The sequence below is a fragment of the Podarcis raffonei genome, chromosome 16 (genome assembly GCF_027172205.1).
Source record: "Podarcis raffonei isolate rPodRaf1 chromosome 16, rPodRaf1.pri, whole genome shotgun sequence".
Taxonomy (NCBI): Eukaryota; Metazoa; Chordata; class Lepidosauria; order Squamata; family Lacertidae; genus Podarcis; species Podarcis raffonei.
The window spans coordinates 18,785,357-18,806,993 of NC_070617.1; the positions used below are offsets into that span (position 1 = coordinate 18,785,357).

The 21,637-nt window shown below is 49.8% G+C and overlaps 1 protein-coding gene across 3 annotated transcripts in view; it reads right to left on the reverse strand.

The window, feature by feature from the left end:
- Positions 1-730: 730 nt before the first annotated feature.
- PCNX3 (pecanex 3) overlaps positions 731-21,637 on the reverse strand; it is a 139,465-nt gene continuing 118,558 nt past the window's right edge. For all 3 annotated transcript variants that reach the window (XM_053369639.1, XM_053369637.1, XM_053369638.1), the window contains 16 exons: positions 20,793-20,943; positions 20,223-20,370; positions 18,617-18,794; positions 16,901-17,009; positions 16,030-16,159; positions 14,933-14,991; positions 13,519-13,734; positions 11,899-12,152; positions 10,566-10,796; positions 9,938-10,041; positions 9,091-9,238; positions 8,655-8,885; positions 6,911-7,185; positions 5,810-6,006; positions 4,345-4,772; positions 731-1,427 (listed from right to left, as the gene is read on the reverse strand). In XM_053369639.1, the coding sequence (XP_053225614.1) occupies positions 1,236-1,427; positions 4,345-4,772; positions 5,810-6,006; positions 6,911-7,185; positions 8,655-8,885; positions 9,091-9,238; positions 9,938-10,041; positions 10,566-10,796; positions 11,899-12,152; positions 13,519-13,734; positions 14,933-14,991; positions 16,030-16,159; positions 16,901-17,009; positions 18,617-18,794; positions 20,223-20,370; positions 20,793-20,943 (3,051 nt within the window). In that variant the 3' untranslated portion in view covers positions 731-1,235. The remainder of the gene's footprint in view (positions 1,428-4,344; positions 4,773-5,809; positions 6,007-6,910; positions 7,186-8,654; positions 8,886-9,090; positions 9,239-9,937; positions 10,042-10,565; positions 10,797-11,898; positions 12,153-13,518; positions 13,735-14,932; positions 14,992-16,029; positions 16,160-16,900; positions 17,010-18,616; positions 18,795-20,222; positions 20,371-20,792; positions 20,944-21,637) is intronic.

Genomic DNA, 21,637 nt, shown 5'->3' on the forward strand with positions numbered 1-21,637 from the left:
CTGCGGATGGTCCAGGAATCAGTGTGTTTTTACATGAGTAGAATGTGTCCTTTTATTTAAAATGCATCTCTGGGTTATTTGTGGGGCATAGGAATTCGTTCATTATTTTTTTTCAAAATGTAGTCCAGACCCAAAAAGGTCTGAGGGACGGTGGACTGGCCCACGGCTGAAAAAGGTTGCTGACCCCTGCTCAAGAGTGAAGAACAAGTGTAAGGCAAGTTCCCAAAACATACACGAAACTGGGGGTTGGTAAGGACTTTAGCACAGAAAGCCACCTCCTCCTCTTCTTCACATTGCCAAGGCATAGAGGTAGGTTCAGGTGCAGTCCTTCTCCCCCCAGCAAGAAGACACTCTCTCCATCCATTCCTAGGCAAACAAGGCCCCCATCTTTGCAACTGGGATTAAATTTAGGGTGGTGTGTGTTGAATCAGTTCTCAAGTTTTCTCTTCCCCCCACTTCTGCCTTGCATTTTCCATTGTAAATGGCGGATTTCTAAAAAGGTCTCAAGTGTGAGCACCTATGATTTGCCTGTAAGAAGGGCCGACAAATACAGAACCAGTTTGAAAGAGCAGAATCCCACCCCAGAAGAGGAGGAAAGCAGCTGCTCTCTTACTCGAGGAGAGAGGGACCAGCGAAGGAGATGAAGAACCCACAACCCCTCTTCTCTCGCAAATATCTGGTTCCCCATCACCCACCGCAAGTTACAAAACATGATGCACAGGTGCATGGCTGTTGTCGGTTTTTTTCCTGCATTTTTAATTTTTATACCAACCAAAAAACCAGGATCCAGGGATTGGGGGGGCGGGGCGGTAAAGAGGAAAATAAAAACAAACAAACAAAAATATCCCCAAGGAACAACGGCAGAAAAGAAAAGAAAAATGTCCTTGAGTGTCACTAGTACAAAGTTAGTGTCCAAGGTGGGTCCCTGTGCAGCGGTTGTGGGAGAGAAAAAGGGGGCAGTGCATGGGGTCCTCCCCCCTCCTCTAACCTTTTGGGTAGACTGAGCCTGCCCCTGCAGGCAAGGAGGGAGGCGAGGCGAGAAATGGGGGCACAGAAGGCTGTAGCAGGGCATGAAAGGAGCAGCCCCCACTCCCCTTATTGCTGTCCATGGTCCTGAATGAGGGAAAGCGGAATCAGAGTGCATCCCCCCCCCAAAAAAGGGGGCGGCAGAGTAAGAGTCAAACGGGACCAGCCCGTAATTCTGTAGGAGATGAAACAGCCCCACCCCACCCCACTCAGTACTGGTGTTCTAGGAGGGGCTGCACGGCCGCTGGGCTCTCCTCTTCCTCTCGCTGCCTCTCCCACTCGGCCACAACTGGGGCAGGTTCTGGGGGGCTGCAGTTCCCTCCGGGTGTTGTTGATGGTTCCAGAGGCAAGGGGGGCGTGGAGTCGCTGGTGGCTTCAGGGACTGGTCCTGGGGTAGAGGGCTGAGAGAGAGAGAGAAGAAAGGCGTCCACATAAATATCAAATATTTAGAGAAACAGTACTCGATTCGTATTACAAGTCTGCCCAGGGCAGATTAAGCCCCTCTGAACTCAATGGGGACGACCTCTGAGTAGACCTGCATAGGACTTCACTTTTCATCTTAAACATCCTTTGGCATAAAAATTATCCAGTAGGAAAGGGGAACGACAGGCTTTGGTATTATTCCATTTTTTGGTTAAACTGGGGTGTGTGTTTTTTACCCTTTAATACCTTGCACCGTAAACCAGTACCAAAATTATTATACTTTCTGATTCTTTACGCTGCTGGGGGGATTTGAATGGAAAGAATACCAGAATTCCAACTGGCCTCAGAAAGGGGTCTGAGCTACAAAGAGTTGGGGAGGGGAGAGGCTGCGGCTGTGGTTGGAGCTGGGGGGAGGGAGACAAGGGTTAGGACCCAAGGGATTCATCCAGACACCACAATGCACACTGTCTGCAAATGGCTGGCAAATCCTCCTCCTGACCTTCAAAATGCACCCCCCTCCTTGTTGTTTATGGGGGAGGGGGAGTTGGCCTAATAGCTTTCCATTAGCACTAAGAGGATTGCAGAGCTAAGGGTGGCACCATGCTGAGCCCAGCCACCTGGCTGGGGTGGGGAAAGAAGAATATCATTATTTTCTCTCTCTCTCTCTCTCCTCTCATTAGCCATAACCATCATATCTGAGATTAGGTCCTCCTGAACATTCCCCTAAAGCACGAGTGGGGAACCTGCAAAGCCTTCCAAGGGTTATTTATTTGTCTTTATGTATGGGCAGCTTCCCAGAATAAATTCATCAACGCAGATGTAACTAAATAAAGCTCTAATCGTTTTAATGTTTTGTCACTTTTGTGTCCACAACCCTGAGCTCCTTTGGGAGGAAGGGTGGGATATCAATCAATTCGATAAACAATGAGCGCACAAAAGCATGAGCAATAAAATCGTTTTGACAAACTCTAAAGCCAATAAAGCCAGCTTCACAAGTTCTAAAGCAATGAAACAACTTCTGCAGGTATGCCCCTCGTATTGCACAAAGGATTGGACCACACAATAGGGAAAGTTTAAGACAACAATGTCTTCAGCTGGACATCCAAACCGTTGGATTCCAACTCCCATGAGTCAAGTGGTCAGCAAGTATGGGGCAGGGAGGGAGCTGATTCCCCACTCTTGAGCTGTAGGCCCCACCCACCAGTTAAGATTGGCACTGGCTGGCAGCTCAGAAGAGCACCTTTTCCTAGGCTGGCGATCCAACTTCAAAATGCTGAATTTGACATTTATTAATTGTACTATTTTATTATTATTTATTATTATATTTTTAAACCATCCTTACTCTGTTAGATATCAGAGCGGTCTAAAAGAAAAGGCCAGAAACTAAAATACTACAAAACTAAAATACTCTTCTTTGCAGAACATTCCACAGGACTAGGCCAATGAGAATAAAGGATTTCTTGCTGTTGTCAAATGAGCCTCACCAATTTGGGAAACAACCAATGATGCTCCTATAGATGATCTCAGTGATTGAGCTGGGATATCCCCGAATACCCTGGGCCTAAGCAGTGTTAGAAACACAGGTACATAAGCTAGGTGCCAAACAGCTTCTTAAACCAGGGTTACAATTGCCAAAACGGAATGTCTAGTTGCCATTTTGGGGCCAGGCAGCTCGAAAGTTGTTTTTTTAAGTACAACTCTTTGGTTCCTGAAATTCATTCAGGATAAAATATAAAAGGATAAAATTCGACAGGATGTGTTGCTAGTATGTGAAAATGGCCAAGACCCAAAGACCCCAGGCATGCACCTCCAGATGGTGGAGATGTCAGGCACCATCCTGGTGCCTGGGCATCTTCACTTGGTTGCAAGTGACTGATAGCCAGGTGCAAAATGCACCTGCCGAATTTTGAATGCTGAACCTAAGTGGTTGGGGGGCTTTGTAAATTAATATAAGGACCGTAAGCCTGGCTCAGCAGCAGATGGGCAGCCAGTGCAGATGTTTTAACAATGGTGTGACATGCTGTTGGCCAGGTGCCCCCATATCATAACCAAGCTTTTGCTTAATGGTTCCCAAAACCATCAAGCAGCAGGTTCTTATCCATGCTTGGATGAACTGGGTGCCATTTTGGATCAAGATGGCAGACTGGCCTTTCGAAATGGCACTGATCTTTCAGTTTCTTAGAATTCCCAAAGAACACTGGATATAAGGCTGCTGGGTAGATGTTTATAGAACAGGCAGAAGGGACAATGGCTGAAGACCAATTCCATGTTATTTCAGAAACTCAAAAGAACCGGCTGTCCTGTAGAGGGACCAGACTGGCTATTTCCCACCACTTTATCAATTCGTTTATTACTTAATTTTATATCCTGGCTTTCCGTGCAGCGGGATCCGGGATGGCTCATGACAATGAAAGAAAACACAAAGTGCCTTAGCAGAGATTCCTGCATTGCAGGGAGTTGGGACTAGATGACCCTTGGGTCCCTTCCAACGCCACGAATCCACAAGGCTATTAAAACATCTGCCCTCTTGTGATATGTCAGGGTACAAAGAGGAAGGGAAATACAGTGGTACCTTGGGTTACATACGCTTCAGGTTACAGACTCCACTAACCCAGAAATATTACCTCGGGTTAAGAACTTTGCTTCAGGATGAGAACAACGGCAGCAGGAAGCCCCATTAGCTAAAGTGGTGCTTCAGGTTAAGAACCGTTTCAGGTTAAGAACAGACCTCCAGAACGAATTAAGTACTTAAGCCGAGGTACCACTGTAATTGGGAGGGAGGGAGGCAGCCTGCTGAAATTCAGCTGAAGGGCAAAGCTTTCCTGCTGGCTCTCTGCAGGGCTGTAAAGGCAAGGCAAGTCTATTAAAAATGGATGGAGGCGAGCAGATACACACCTGAGGCTTAGGGCTCCCACCAACACCCGGAGTCCCCAGCGCAGCCACAGCGGGAGATGATAGAGCAGCGTTGTCCTTCGTGCGGGGCGAGGGTGTTCCGGGGGGGACGTCGCTCTCGCTCCCGCCCAGCCCGTTCAGTCCCTTGCGGCTGGGCAGGCTCCACTTGCCACAGAGCCCCTCGTAGGCAAAGGCGGAGTGGGCCCCGAGCCCCGGGCGGAGAGGCAGAGGGGCACGTCCCGGCCCCTCAGCCACAGAAGCCAAGGAGCTGGCGCAGGAAAGCTGGCTTCCCAAGAAGTGCGGACCAGGGGGCCACGATGCAGCCGGCGTAGGTGGGGGCCGTCCTTCGCCCTGGCTCAGCAAGGGGCCTGCCGGCTGGGGCTGGACCAGCCAGCTTTGGCTCGGAGGAAGAGGAAGGCCGGACTCTAGTTCTGCAGAGATAAGAACAGCAATGTGGCCACCACAGCAATGTGACAGGACAAGCCCCAAGGGACGAGCAGCCCTGCCATGCCTTTTTATTGAAAGGGCATGGGGCAAAATTCAGGGAGGATAAGGCTGTCAATAGCTATACGTTAAGAAATATGCCTGAACATTGAGCATGTAAGTTTAAGTCTGAAATCAATGGATAGAACAAACATCATTACATGTACTTATGGATAAGTGTTTAATGGTTATATGTTTAAAAACCAATAAAATTTTGCTTTTGTTTTAAAAGGCTGTCAGTGGCTTTTAGCCATGTTGGCTATATTCTTCTTCAATGGTCTAGTGTCTGAAGAGAGAACAAAGAGTGACCTCTCCAGAGTAACTCTGAGTCAACAGAAGCCGTGAGGCACAATGGAGATCAGGAATAACTAATATGGACATAATATTTGATAAAGAAATAAAGGAACAATTGATGGATTTTAAAACCTCACACAGGAAGAAGAAAGGAGAACTTCATTTGCGAATTTACAAATTACTATATGCGTTAATGTGAACTGAAGTTAATCATTGCAGCTGTGGTATAAGGGATTTTATCAAGAATGGATTGTATTTGGTTTGAGCAACAGTCTGGAGGCAGAATTAAAGGGAATCAGACCTTGAAGTACAGCACGTGGGAAGCTGCACAAAATTTATAATTGGCTATGTAATTGATTTGTATTTGAATTGGTATTGCTATTTCGTATTAATATAATATGGCATATGTTGGATTTTTGTAACTGAAAATTAATAAAAATTATTTAACAAAGAAGAAGAAGATGAAGAAGAAGACAGTGTCTGCAGGTGCGGGGTGTGTGAGTGCTGTTACAGGTTTTCCATCCAGCAGGCTCTTCTTCTGCTGGAATCCCAGCCCTCCTCCTGTTTCCAAAACCTTGTCCTCTCTGACTCCCACCCCCACCCGCTGTGTTCACCCCTATTATGCCCCATTCTTTCACCAAAAGCCGTGTCGCATTTGCAGGGTGGGAGTGGGGGGGAGAGTCCTCCTTACCTGCCTGAGGCTGGGCAGTGGTGATGACCGGTTCGGCGGGGTTTGCAGCCCCTGTGCCCACACTGTGAGCGGTGCTCCCAGGAGCCTGAGACCCGTGCACAGTGGGATTATTGCTGAGGGAGGAAGAGCCACCACCGCAGTCCGAATCCTCAATGTTCCCTCCGCTATTGCAACCAGCCCCACAGCCTTTCTGCAACCTGTGAAACAGAGGATGAAATTGGGGCAGGTGTTGAACAGGTGGGGTGCAAGCAAAGGGAATAGCCGTGCTGGTTACTGCCCACCCTGTCCTTCTAGTTGCCAAGACCCCCCCACCTTGAATTTTATTTATTGATTGCATTGCCCTGCTATCTTCAGAAACAGGCTCCACCCTGCACCACAGAGAACTAGTAGGCTTCTTCCTGAGTGCCACATGGTCAGCTCAACAATGGAAGAGCCAGATTGAAATACCCCTAAATATATGGAAAAATAATATGTGGGATACAGCGATGTTTGAGGGTCTTGCCAGACACAGGAGGGCAATTACAGTAAAGGCATAACAAAAAGAGGTACCTTCCAAGAAACGTGGACCCCTTTTTTAAACTATGTTAATGGCCAAAATCAAGACTTTGTTATACCAACTGCTCCATCTGCGCAGTGGAGAGGTTAAGTAAAGTAATATGTTTGAGCACTGAATGTATAAGCTTATGTCCAAAGTCAATGGATGGAAGAAACACCATCAGATGTACTGCTGAATGTTTGAAGGTTCTTGTATTTGCTTTAAAACCAGAAACAATTTTTTAAATTAAAAAAAAATTGCATTTATATTCCACCTTCTTCTCCAAGAAGCTCAAGGTGGCGAACAGGGTTCTCCCGCTCCTCACTTAACCCCAACAACAACCTTGTGAGGTAGGTTAGGCTGAAACACTGGCCCAAGGTCACCCCGTAAGCTTCATGATTGAGTGGAACCTGCAAACCCCCAGAAGTTGCTGACCTCCAACTCCCATCAGCCCTAGTCACTAGCCATGCTAGCTGGAGGCCCGCAGGATTTGGGAGGGGCACAGTATCCCCCATCCCAGCTGCAGGGAAACATGGAGCCTCCTGCAACACAAGGGAGAGCCTCACCTCTCCCAGCTTCGTATGAACCAAGTGGAGATATTGTGCAAGCTGATGGGGCCCCCCCACAGCGAGCGCAGCTGCGGGTGGCTGCCGGCGTACGAAGTGGTCAGGGGAGAGACGTAGATGGGGTATCCGATGGGCTGGTCGCAGGAGGAGTTGATCATGTTGCGCAGGGCCTGCTTGGCGTTCTGGATGCTGCCGCGCTCGGGGTTCCGGTTCCGGAGAAACACCAGCTCCTGCTGCTGCCCGGCCCATAGACCCCGCACACATTCCCGGTTCACCTGGAACAGAAGGAGGGAGGAAAGCATTGCTCCACAAGAAGCACACAGCACAAGTTTCCAGCTTTGGGAGCGGGAGCTGGGTGCAGGACGGAGTCGAAGGGGCATCCACCAAAAGCCCAAATTAGCTCCTCAACATTCTCTTCTTTGCACAGTTTCTCCTTCTGAACCCGGAATCTCTGCACAAGTCCCAGGAGAACCCATGTCAATAGTAGAAGTTCTGGCCACTGCCTGAGCAATGGATGTGGGTGCGCTGCAATTGCTTGGCCTTGCTGCCCCTGCTGGTTCAGGCAGTGACACACCCAGCCGCTCTTCTGGTCGGGATCCAGGCAGGTCTATCTCCCCAGAGATGTGTCTTCCTGCAAAAGGCACCTCTGGACATGCCAGGCATGCAAGCTCAGGCTGGCACACGTTTGCAGGTAATCCAGACAGAGGCTCAAAGACGAGTGGGGATGAGCAACACCAGCTCACTTCCAGGCTCTCTTGCTTGCAAGCCTCCTCCCACCGCCCAAAGCACTGTAGGAAAACCCTTTTGAGGTCATTTTAACAGCTATTCTAGGGTGGGTGCGTGGGTACACACACAAGGCTGCACCCCTGCTTGTTCTACTTGCCAACCCCACCCCTATATATCCCACGGTGTGAAGGTACTTTACTCAAACCTCTGCCATTGTTTAAAACCACAATTTTCTTCTCCCCAGCCCAGCTTTACTCTAACTTCTGCTGTTGTTTTTCCCATCAGTGTTCCTCCCTTTTCACTCCCATGCCATGCTCACTAGTGTTGTGCAACTGCCGGCCTTCTCTGTTGCTCCCCTACCAAACCCTGACTTCATGAAAATGCAGTATTGTGATGTGGCGAGGCGCTACAAATCCTCCAACGAGGACTGCATGATGACAACCTTATATTTTTATGTATACAGAAAGATATAGGCAGTTTTGGGTGCGATGTTAACCGAGGCTAGGATGTTCTTCTGTAAAAAGGTGCAAGGTGGACAGGACAACTATTGCCAGCCAAACTAAAATGCTGGAAGGGGACTCAACAGAAAGCTTCCACAAGTCAGCAAAACCCTGATGGTGAAAATGATGCAAACGACTTTCCCAGCCTGCTGCCCTTAAGATGTTTCGGACCACAACTCCCATCAGCCTCAGCCAGCATGGTCGGTGGTCAGGGAAGGTGGGAGCCGGAGTCCAACAACATTTGGAGGGCACCAAGTTGAGGAAGGCTGCTATGAAGTTTATTTTTAGGAGCTGGAGAAACTAGGTGAGTCCGCTGCATGAAGCCAAGCGCACTGGTCTGTCTTTGTTTCCCAGTGTGGATGCTTCAGGCTCTGCTTGCCCTGAACAATGCTGAGGTGGGCAATCTTTTCTCACTACCTGAGTCCTCAAACTTCCCTGCCCACAGAGCTCAGTTTCTCCCCCAATCCCATGAAAGCGGAAAATCCATCCATCTCCCACAATCTCAGCCTTTTGCCCACCTTGATGACCCGGAATCCGAGGTAGCGCTTGTTGAGCATGATAATCTTGTACTCGTCGCTGGCGTCATCCATCACGTGGCGCAGGGCCAGCAGGGCGGGTGTGTTGGTGAGGATGGCACTGCGCCAAGCGGGGTCGCCCTCGTGCGAGATCACCATCTTCTCCTCGTTCGACCGTATGGCGTCGTACAACACAGCTGGGTCGTCGTACTCGTCCGGGGAGGTGAAATGGTCCTTGAAGAGGAAGAGAGGCAATGCTGTATTGCAAGGGGCGAGACAGGGAAGGAGCACCCCTGGCTCTGAGCCTTCTTCCCCTGGGGGTTCCCCAGCTGGTTTCTCCCACCACTCCCCTGCCTCCAGCCAGTCCACGACACAACCTGGCTCTGTATGGCAGCTTCCAGTGCTCCTACTTAATGATGTGGGTGGGGCAAAGGCACACCTGGTGTAGCTTGAGTGACATGCGCACTCCGGGTGCCACCACGTGATGCAGCAGGTCCATGTCAGCAAAGACCCACTCATCGCGCGGTGATGTGATTCGGAAGTCCCCCTTGAACAGTGCATGCAGGCCGTACAGGAAGGGCTCCAGGCTGCAGAGAAAGAAGGAGGGAGGGAGGAAGGGAGGAATCATGGAATTGCACAGTTGGAAGGGACTGGGGAAACTCAGTCAGATGGGTGGGGTACAAATAATAAAAAATATTATTATCCAGTCCAACCCCCTGCAATGTAGGAATTGTTTTGCCCAATGTGGGGCTCGAACCTACGATCCTAAAATTAAGAGGCTCATGCCATGATTAAGATTAAAAGCCTTAGATTGGGCTATGTTGTTCAGGCAGGCCACACAAGCAGGAGTCTTTAGCAGTTGTTCCCTATACAGTTGCACCTTGGAAGTCGAACGGAATCCGTTCCAGAAGTCCGTTCGACTTCCAAAATGTTTGGAAACCAAAGCGTGGCTTCTGATTGGCTGCAGGAAGCTCCTGCAGCCAATTGGAAGCTGCGGAACCCCTGTTGGATGTTCGGGTTCCAAAGAACGTTCACAAACTGAAACAGTCACTTCCGGGTTTGTGGCGTTCGGGAGCCAAAACGTTCAAGTACCAAGGCGTTTGGGATCCGAGGTACAACTGTATCCTCATCATCAGCATCACCACCATCATCATTATACAAACTGATATGCTGCCTCGCTAGGCAAACAATAATATAAACCCGTGTGGCAAAGCATTCCAATCAAACCTACAGTGGGGTTCTTAACACAGAGGGTAGGGAGGAGGCATGTCTGGGGCTGGTCTCACCTGGCTGACATGCTGTGGGAGGCAGTGCCCAAGGCCCGGCGCCCCAGGATGCAGAGCCCAAAGCACAGGGTGACCAGAGGGGAGTTCCACTCACGGTCCACCGGCTGCAAAGAAAGAAAGAAAGAAAAGACACACAGTGGCATGGGAGGCAGGACGGGCCCCACACACAGAATCTGCATTTGTCAGGGCTGGAGTCAGATGCAGGTCAGCACGAAGAAGCAGAGCTGGGGTTGTCAGTGAAGGTAACTCTTTATTCAAGGAAACGGCATGCAGCTCAGTAACACTTCTTGCCCTTATAGAGCAGCTGCCAAGACTGAAGGTCCCAACCTTCCACCCCTTCGAAGGCTCCTCCTCTCCCAGATGTTTCCCAAGCACACATCTGGTCTCTGTTCTGACCTCCTCATTATGCTGCTCATTCTTGGAAACCAGGGTGGAGAACAGCTTGTTGCAGCAGGAGAGGGAGACTCAGATGGGCGGCATTTAATTCTTCCATCTCAGGAAGACTCTGAGCAGCCCACATACATTGGGGGTTTGGGAAGACTTCCAGGAGAACCAGGTGGAACCCCAGGCACCTCCTTTTTCCAGAGAGTGAGCAACCATTTCTCTCCTACAACAGCCCATGACTCACCTTCTCCCTGCGGCTAGCACAGTACTGGATCCAGTCGAGGTAGATGTTGCAGAAGGAAGCCAGGGTGATGCCTGCCATGCGGTGATCGTAATCCTCGTCTATGTTGAGGTTGAAGGTGGGGTCGCTGTCTGCGTAGTTCAGAGAGGTGCAGGGGCGGAGGGCCTCCTGGATCCCCTCGTTGCCCAGCCACTCCTCGAGCTTTGGAGAGCCAGTCACATAGTAGATGATGCTCTGCCAAAGGGAAGGTGGAGGTGATCACAAAGTATGGAAGGGGAGGGATGTCAACATGCCGCAAGACTTCCTGTGACTGTTTCTCTAAACCAGGGTTTCCCACACTTGGGTCTCTCTCCAGCTGTTTTGGGACTACAACTCCCACCATCAGTAGCTAGCAGGACCAGTGGTCAAGGATGATGAGAACTGTAGTCCCAAAACAGATGGAGACCCAAGTTTGGGAAACCCTGCTCCAAAATTCTGTTTTATTTATGAATCGATTCCAATGAAACATCCCAAAGCAGCCAACAATAAAAACATAAACAAAAAACAAGTCCAATATTAGACTGGGAGAAAAACCTCAATTTAAAAGGCTTGTTGGAAAAGGAAGGTCTTCAAGAGGCACCAAAAAGTTAACATAGGTGGCATCTGCCTGATACAGGGATGGGGGGAAAGTTCCACATTAAAGGCCCCATTCCTAAGACCAAAGTGACTGTATGAAGCTCATGCCTGTTTGCTTGTTAGGCAGAGATTTCACTGTTCAAATGCAACCGGAAAAGGGGACCCCAAAATACCAACCAATTCCTTTGGGAATTCTGTCTGGTAAATATTAGATAGGCATTGTTTCCAGGGCTCCCCCCCGGAACTCAGTTCCAGCACTTCTCAGGTGGGCGCCATTGCCATTCTAAAAGAATGAGGGAGATGTTCCTGGTGAGTTCTGGCACCTCTTTTTCTAGAAAAACAGCACCGACCAACTCTGTTGCTTTTCCGGTGCCTGCTGAAGGCACCAACCTCTTTCAACCTTTTCATTTTTAGAAAAATAAAACTATTGTGACGTAACAACCATTACAGTGGTACCTCGGGTTACAGACACTTCAGGTTACAGACTCCACTAACCCAGAAATAGTACCTCGGGTTAAGAACTTTGCTTCAGGATGAGAACAGAAATCGTGCTCCGGCGGCGCAGTGGCCCCATTAGCTGAAGTGGTACCTCAGGTTAAGAACAGTTTCAGGCTAAGAACGGACTTCCAGAATGAATTAAGTTCTTAACCTGAGGTACCACTGTACTAACAACCCAGAAGTGCAGTAATACAGATCTTCCCTCCCGGGCAACGAGGTTCACCTTGACGTAGTAAGTGATGAGGATCTTCCGAAGATCGAAGACCTGGAGCATGGAGGCGGCGTTGTTGTCGCTGATGCTGTAGCCCTCCAGGACGTACTTGGTGGCAGCCACCTCCCAGGCCAGCCAGCGCTGCCCAAAGGCCGCATTGAAGCTCAGCATGCGCGGCAGGTGGCCCGGCTCGCAGCAGCAGCAGCCCTCGTCCTCCTCCACCCCCTCCGTGATGGCTTCCACCTCTCGCTGCTGGCAGTAGGTACCTGGAAAAGAAAGGGCAGCCTGCACGTCAGTCTGTGGCAGCAGGCACTGACCTCTCTGTGGCCCATGGGCCATAGTCACCTTGACAGCAGGAGATCTGAGCCCACACTTAAACAAGAACACAGAGATCCTTGCAGATAAGTTGAGGAGAAGGGCTACCGCCCCCTCCTTGCTCATGAAATAGCCAATCTAATGACTATGGAGGGGGGGTCACTTGCAATTTGCATCACAGTACAAAGCATTCTAAACCTCTCAACAACAGTCTCTTAATTTTGTTTGCTTGCGCTGCTGCCATCAAAATTGATGGGGTTTTGTGCAGGGAGGACAGATTCTACCTCTGGGCTGACGTGTAACCTACCTCTAGCCTGCAGGCTAGATGCAGTGACGGAGCTCAGTGGCAATTTTGGTATCTCCACTTAAAAAAGAACCAGGAGGCAGGGGGTAAGAAAAAGCCCTTTCTCTGCTGCGGACCCGCTGCTAGTTAGTGACAGTATTTTCACTGTTCTAAATTCTGAATCTTAGGGTTGTTGTAACCCACCCTGGGACTTGCTGGCAGAAGGTGGGTAATAAATTTTAATAATAATAATAATAATAATAATAATAATAATAATAATAATAATAGAAACACAGAGTTGGAAGGGACACCAAGGGTGATCTAGTCCAACCCCCTGCAATGCAGGAATCTCAGCTAAAGCATCCATGGCAGATGGCCGTCCAACCTCTTCATAATAACCTCCAAGGAAGGAGAGTCCATAACCTCCTGAGAGTGACCATTCCACTGTCGAACAACCACCATAACAACAACAACAACGGCCAGCCTTCCACACCCTAGTTACATACAGGTGTTTTGGACCTCAACTCCCATTAACCTTGACCACTGGCGAAGCTGGCTGGGGCTGATGGGACTTGCAGTCCAAAATATCTGGATGGCACCAGGTTGCAGAAGGCTGCAGTAGGCAGTACTGGAAGGCTGAATGGGCAAGTCAAGTCTGACTTGATATAAAGAAGCTTCCTATGTCCAGATGTCAAAGGTCAAGGGCCAAAATGTCCCAGGTTCAGTCCCCAGCATCTCCTGGCAAGGCTGGGAAAGACCATTACTGAAACCTGGTGTGTGTGTGTGTGTGACAAAATGGACTAGGGACAGCCCACCCAGATGTTAGGCATCCATCTCCCATCAGCTCCAGCCAGTGTAGCCAACCGTCAGGGAAGGTGGAAGCTGTAATCCAGTCTTCTGGGGCCCTTCAAATGTTTTGGATTACATTTCCCATCGGCTCCCACAAACAGACCCAGGAGCAGTCTTCTGTCCCAGGAAGATTCAGCAGGAAGATCATGGGCTTCCCCATCGCTTTGGCCTCCCTGCCGACTTACCGCGGAACTCGAGACCCCGCAGCTGGAAGGTCACCAAGCCGTTGCCAATCTCAATGAGGTGCACAAGGGCGTTCAGGTAGTCCGAGGCCAGGATGAAACAGTCCCCTGTGGTGTAATTGCCCCAGCGCCCCAAGATCAGGTCCCCGCAGAGCGTGTGCTGCAAGGAGCGTGTCAGGTGCTCGTAGAAGATGGAGTTCAGGTTGTTGTCATCGGCGCCTGCGAATCGGGGCAAACCACATGAGCACAAATACGTAGTAAAAGCACAGGGGAGGCAGAGAGGAGCAGCCTTCCAGATAATGTTGGATTCCCAACTCTGCCCTCATCATTCGGGACCCAGAAGGGCTTCCCTCCACAACAGGCAGGCTAGTTGATTTGGGCAAAGGAGGGGAGGGGTTTTTCTTTGCCCGCGGTGCATGATTGATGCTCGCTTCCATGACAGCTGAAGTGTTGCAGCGCCTGCTCTGCACCCAAGAAACTCCCGGAAAACTTCTCCATTTAAATGAATCAGCCAATGAGAACTTATCTCTGCCCAAGACCACAAGGTGTCACTGCCAGCCAGTGTCACTGGGCTGACGGTCAAAAACCCTGACTCAGTGTAAGGCAGTCTCCTGCCTTCAGGGATAGGGACTGCAGCTCAGAGACAGAGCCCCTGCTTTGTGGGCAAAGGGCCGCAGGATCAGTCCCTGCCATCTGATGCAGCAGGACTAGGGATGGTTCCCTCTCACACCCTGGAGAGCTGCTGCCAGCCAGAATCAGCAATACTGGGCTAGGTATACAATTAGTCTGACAGGATGTAAGTCAGCTTTCTATGTGCCCTTGTGGCGTTCACACTCCAAGACCATTTAAGCAGCGCACCGGCTCCTTTATCAACCATACTGTGCTTTAGCCTGAGAAGTGCCTATGTTTATAAGCAGAGGCAGAGACACCAGGCATAGCGGATGGGTCCTGCTCTTGCAGCAAGGAACTGTAGCCAAGGGACAGGTGACTTGTGGAAAAAGCATTAATCACCTCCCATCATTGTGCCTATCAAATTCAAACTCCCTCTGTGGCTGCACTAAAGTTACATCTAATACTGTATGGCCTTTAGTCTTTCGAGCCCATAAAGTCTGGATATGAAACAGCACTTATTAGTCAGACCCACGGAAGGCTGTGGGATTTCCTTTACAGGAAAGCATGCTTAAGATTGCACAGCAAAATTATTTTAAATGTGCGGATTTATATAGAAAGGTGGACGGAGAGCTGGAAAACAGCCACAGAACTAAAGCACAATATTTACTCTTATGGTACAGTGGCTTTTTTCAGACCAGGTTGACATAAGAAATGGACTAGGAGCTGGAGAAAACAGTTCTGTGCCTCCCCCCGCCCTGCTGCCAGCCTCAAGCTCTCCAGTAGGGGGCCACCCGCGGAAACACACCTGGGTTGCGGTCAAGCTGCGTGGCCAGTCGGGTGTTGGAATGGTCAACTCTCTTGGTGCTGAGAAGGAAAGAGAGAGATTAGACAAGAGGGGGAGCAACCTGTGGTCCTCAGCCTGACTTAGAAATGTCTTTGCAAGTAATCAGTTTGGACCTTCTGAGTTTTCCCACAGCAGCCCCCGGGACAGGGAGGGAGACAAAAGGGGGATGTTCACCCACTTCTGGCTCTGGCCTGCCCACCCCTGGATTCAGTCCCACCCACAATCAGCAGGAATGTGGTCCTGGCCAAGAGCATGGACCCAGTGATCCAGTGAGGAAGGGCTGTAGCTCAGTGACAGAGGAGTCCCTTTGCAAGCAGGAGGTTCTGGGTTCCATCCCTGGCATCTCCAGGTAGGGCTGGCAATCGTCTCCCACTTGAAACTCTAAACAGACAGAGCCACTGCCAGTTTCCCAAACTTGGGTCTCCAGTGGTTGTTGGGACTACAACTCCCATCATCCCTAGCTAGCAGGACCAGTGGTCAGGGATGATGGGAATTGTAGTCCCCAAACAGCTGGAGACCCAAGTTTGGGAAACCCTGGTATAAAACAAGAGTGGGGAACCTGTGGCTTTCCAGACGTCACTCCCATGGGCCCCGGCCAGCATGCCCAATGATGAGGGATGTTGGGAATTCCCCACCCCTGGGGTAGACAATGCTGGGCTAGATGGACCAAAGACCTGTCTCCATACAAGGTCAGCCTCCATGGACAGCTGTGAGTCCAAAAAGACTCTGGAGTGAGCTTTCTACAATAGGGACGTAAATGTTGCCTTGTATGGAGGGCCTTCTCGGTAGTGGCGCCTGCCCTGTGGAACGCCCTTCCATCAGATGTCAAAGAAATAAACAACTATCTGACTTTTAGAAGACATCTGAAGGCAGCCCTGCTTAGAGAAGTTTCCAATATTTTATTAATTATTGTATTTTAATATTTTGCTGGAAGCTGCCCAGAGTGGCTGGGGAAACCCAGTCAGACGGGCGGGGTACAATTATTATTATTATTTTTAGTGGCTAAGTGGCAAGGGAGGTTGGCTCCAGGGTCTCCCTGCAACATGCTTGGCACTCACTTGTAGTCGCGCTCCCAAAACTTGACGGGGCGAGCGTAGGACATGATGAAGACGGCGCTGCCCAGCAGCGGGTTGAGAGGGGTGGAGAACAGAGCAGACAGGACAGCCTGGACAAACAGCATTGCAGAGTCTGGACAGGCAGGCAGCAGTCAAGGAAACGTCAGCGTCAAGTTCAAAAAGGACAAAGTCAAATACCCAGCTACTCTTGCTGCTGGTTCAATGTGCAATGTCAGCACACCCCAGGTGCTGAAAGTTACAACTAGCCACCTGCTCTCTGTCTCTTGCATTCACCAAAACAGGGTGCTGTAGGACTGAGAGTTATGCACTGGGATCTGGGAGACCAGGGTTCACACCCACACTCAGCCAGGAAGCTCACTGGGCCACCTTGGGCCAGTCACTGCCTCTCTCGGCCTAACCTACATCACAGAGCTGCTTTGGGGATCAAACAGAGAGGCGGAGAACCATGCTGAGCTCCTTGAAGGAAAGTTGGGGGTATAGATAACAGGAAACACGTAAAAATGTTGACCGTGGCTGCTCTAATTCAAGCTACTGAGTCACTGACGAATTGAATCTTCCTAGAAGCAGCTTATGCTGCCCACCAGAACATCATGTGGCAGTGAATCCCATTGGTTAAATGTGCAGTCCTGAGTCTGCTGCCACTCCTGTTGGATGACGGGGGTTGTGTTGAGAGCAGAGGACAGAAACGGAGTAGGGGGAATTATTTCCGTTTGCATCACTCATCATTTGTAAAACACTCGAGTGTTCCTCCGCCAAGTAAATTTTGTGAAATGAATTGAATATTACTGAGGAAAACTCTGAACGCGCTGCCTTCCACCTCCACCCCTTGGCTGCCGCAATAGGAAAAGGATACGGGGTACGGCGAACGGCTGAGCGAAGGCGTGGAAAGCAGAGCCCCACGTGATCTGCCAGGGGGCGATGTAGGTGAGCACAAACCGGAGCTTGTATAAGAGGTCCCACAGCTGGAGAGGGGATGGGGTGCGGGAAAAGAAGAACAGAGAAGTTTACCCACATGGAGCTCAGTCCAGCAGTAGAGACTAGTGGATCAGAGAGGAGAGGGAGCAGACTGGGGTGGCTAAAGGATAGGCCCCACCTGAATTTGATAAAGGAAAAATTGCCCATCAGAAGTCTTGGGTCACCTTCCCTATTCCCAATGGGTTGGTCCACAATCTGTGGAGTCCCTGCCTGTCCTCCTCCCCTGCCCCTCCTCTTTGACCTGCACCAGACACTCCTCGTTAAAGACTGCGCTGCATGCCACTTTCCAAACTCCTTCCTTCCTTTGTGATTTGCTATGCTGCCAGGGATTGGCTCTTTACTGGGTAAAGAAGATAAAAAGCCCTTCCAGGTAGCGGGTGACAATGATTATGCAGTCCTCTGGACAGGGTAACCCAAAACTTTTGGGTTCCCTCAATACACTGAAAAGGAATGAGAGGTACAAATGGTTAAAAACAGCAGCAGAAACCTTTGGTTTCCCTTTGTTTAAACTGTAAGGCAGCTAATGGGTTTACTGCTTTTTTTTATGTTGCAAACTGCCTTGGGCATGCCAGTTGAAAAGCAGGCCACAAATCTACTGAAAAATAAAAATAAAACCAACCAATCAGTAAACAAACAGAAGGCAATCTAAACTCAGGAGCGCAGGACGCAAATAAGGACTGTGGTGTTAAAACGAGCCAGTTCCTCAATTGCAAGAATGGAGCCAGCCGCTGGATACCAGTGATATCTGCAACAGAAGGTTGCAGTGCAAAGTGCTCCAATTCATGGCTCCAGCCAACCAGCTAGCCGTGCCACCTTGCAGGACACTCCATTCCATTCACCTTTCCCACACCATCCATTTCCCCTCCCCTAACAGTCAGCTAGCATTCCACTGAGCCACACTCAATTCTACTTTGGGCTGTTGGAGGGACCCCTCCTTCCATTTCTTATGCTTCTGCAAACTTTTGAGTTCTCCTGAGCCTGGTGATACTTCCTTGCTGTGAAAGGACAGTGGAATTTCTTTTGGCTATGTAAAAGCCAGTGTTGTGCAGTGGTTAGAGTGCTAGACTAGGGACTTGGGAGACCAGGGTTCAAATTTGCTCTTTTTGTAAGCGATGGAGCTTACTGGGTCATTACCTTGGGCTATTGGCTGTCTTAGCCTTGCCTACCTGACTGAGTTGTTGTGAGGATAAAATGGGGAGGAGGGGAAACCACATATGCCACCACCTTGAGCTCCAAGGAGAAACAGAAATCAAATAAATGAATGAATGAATGAATGAATAAAATAAAGAATTCACACTCAGAGAAGGAGTTTGACATTAGTTCATAGAAGATCTGCTATCTGCTATCACTTCCCAAATGAATGGCACTGCAATGCATTATCCTAGCCCCTTGGACCCCAAGCAAAGCTGCCTGTTCTGCCAGTCTAAGGACTAGTTAGAGCGCAGTGCTAATAATGCTTAGGTTGCAGGTTCGATCGCCGTATGGGAGAGCTACAGATTCCTGCATTGCAGGAATGATCCTCAGGGTTCCTTCCAACTCTATGATTCCAGGACTCTCCTCCTGACAGGAGAGGGGGGTTCAGGTCAGCACCTACCTTGCTAAAGAGGATGGACATGACAAAGTAGTCAGTGAGGAAGCCCTCAGAGTACTGCTTGTAGTCAAACTGGAAGAAGAGGACAGTGAAGCCCAGGGCGACGTACTGCTGAGGGGGGCAGCAGAAGGAGCAGCGCAGAAGTTTCATGCCTGCAATGGTGATGAGGAGGGCTCGGCAACTGGGATTAGAGGGGAGGCGGGGAGAGGGGAAAGAAGAGAGAATAAGTTACTTGTGCATCTGTCCTCTACCTCCAGCAAAAATAAAAACAAAAAGGGAAACCCAAGGTTCTTAAAAGTTTGTTGCACAAAGTTTATTGCTAGCCAAAGGCATTTGGAGGCCAGTGTTCATGATTTCTGATCACAAAAGGATCGTGCAATGCTTCTACAAAATGTTTTTCTGCAGTCTATACACACCGCTCCTGCTATTTATGGGGAGAACCAAAGAGCCAAATGCAGACACAAAAGTTCCCCTCAGTCCTCCACCCTCCCGGTACGCTCCAGCTTCTGAGATTCTGCCAGGCACAGCCCACTGACGTTCAAAGCACAGCTTCATAAATGCAACAGCTAGAAACTCACTTAAACACACACTTTCAGTTCAGCGCTAACTCCTCAGCCTGGGCAGTAACAGAAGTACACCCACAAAAATCCAGTCTTGGCACTCAATGGCCAATGCTATTAGATCATTCTGCGCAAATGGTGAGCAAGCACAGGATTTCATATTGCAAATTCAGTATGCTTAAGGATATTGGCTTATTAGGCTGATCATTTGCTACCCTTTGCTTGGAAGTTATATTGACATCTCAGAAGTCAAAAAATGGTTGGAAGAGGCACGATTGGAGTTTCTCAGTACTCATGGCCCAAGTACACACCCACACCCAATCCCTGTGATCAGCAAGCACACAACAAATTCTGAAAATGATGCAGTTACACAAGGGTTTTCTGACAGGCATAATTTAGAGCAGCTTTCCCCAACCTGGTGCCCCCCAGTTACGTTAGGCTACAGCTGCCATCAGCCCCAGCTAGCATGCTGATCGGAATTGTGGTTCAAAACCTCTGAAAGGCACCAGGTGGGAAAAGACCACATTCACAACATAATTTTAAACACTATACCACTTTAAGCAGTTGTGGTTCCCCCTCATCCAAAATCCCGGGAGCTGTGGCTTGTTAAGGGTGCCAAAGGTTGTTAAGAGACCACGATATTCCCCGCACAGAAAAATACAATTCTCAAGAGTGCTTAAACAATTTATCTCTCTTCACGGGGAAGTCTGGGAATTGCAGCTCCACAAGGAGAATAAGGAGTCTCCTAACAGCTCTCTGCACCTGTAACAAACTACAGCTTCCAGAATTCTTTGGGGAAAGCCATGACTGTTGAAGCTGGTATCATACAGTTTCAAATATATATGGTGCAAATGTAGTCTTAGGGAGTCATGTTTTCCTGGTGCAAACATTTTTGGCACTAGAGAACCCTTAAGACAGCTTTCTACCCAGAAGTGCAGAAGGTGACAGAGAGAAGGAGCGGAGGGAGGGAGGGAGGGAGAGAAAGTCCACCAGAGCAGCCTCTCCCATCCTACAGTGAAGTTGCAGCCCAGCGTGGGAGTGGGACTTACTAGATGCAGAACTTGTCCTGCCGTGGAGTGCTGACCAAGTGGGCATCGATGGTGAGAGCGTTGAGCACCACAGCTGGGTAGATGAAGTATTTCTCCACACACTGTAGCCAGGCGTAGAGCTTCTCAAACCACATCAGCTGGGCAGCACCTGGAAGACGTTGAGTGGAGGAAGGCACACAGGAACGTAAGATGATGCTCAATCACATGCTTGGCCCATCTAGCTGAGGACTGTCTTCACTGACCGGCAGCAACTCTCCAGGGTTAGAGGCAGAGGTGTCTCTCCCAGCCTTACCAAGAAATGGCAGGGGTTGAACCTGCTTCGCATGCAGCACCACTGAGCCACAGTGCTTCCCTTCCTTGCTGCACTGCGTCTCAAGCCTACCTAGAAGCTCAGCTTTGTGCCATAAGAAGTCCAGGTGCACAAAGGCACCATCCCATGTCTGTACCATCCCAGGCAGGGCTGAGCTGAGAGCAATGAACCCTCCAAAGGCAGCCTCTCCCTGCTCAAGAGCTCAGGGGAACATCATGTTTAAGGACGCTTGCCCGCGTACGTGTACCCAGGGTACTTACTGCGCACTTCGAACTGGCTGTACTCGCGTGGCTTCAGCACCGGCTGCGAGAGGCAGAACCACGGCAGTTGCTTCCGCAGCTGGGGCAGCAGGTAGTGAGTGACGAAGCCCACCAGGCCGGCCAAAGCGTAGAGCACGTAACCTAGAACAGACTGGGAAGGGCAGAACAAGAGGCGGGCAATGCAATAAAGTACACTGCAAGCACATAAAGGGTTGCTGTTAAACTTGTTAGCCCAGAGCACCAGCTCTCTCACTGTTTTTCTTCTATGTGCACAGGCTTACTAGACTAAGTAATGCCTACCTGCCAAGGGTTATCTAAGTGAGCGGCTCAAAGAACTGTTGGACTGCCAGGGGGGTGGGTGGCAGGGGGACACTGGTGCCACCAAGCTGGGCAGAAAATAGCTTAGTCAATATAGCATGAGACTCTTAAATCAAGATGACCCTGATGGTCCCTTCACACATGGTTCACAGGAGGTTTTCAATTTTCTCTTTAAAATTCTGTGGGGGGGCCGGGTTGTCACCCGATCCCCTAACCCAATTCTTTTTCTAGGCCTTTACAGCCACTCCCTGGATAGCTCAGTCGGTTAGAGTGCTGTGCTGATAACACCAAGGCTGCAGGTTCAATCCCTGTATGGGACAGCTGCATATTCCTGCATTGCAGGCGGTTGGGCTAGATTATTGCCAGGGTCCCTTCCACTTCTATGAATCTACGATTGCCTTCCTTCCTTCTACCTCTAGTAACACCCCCACCACCCCCATTACTGCCGCTGGGTCCAATCCACAGACATCGGCAAATCTGTGACATCACTGGATCCCACAGATCTCAAGTTTTTGGATCTGGAGCGC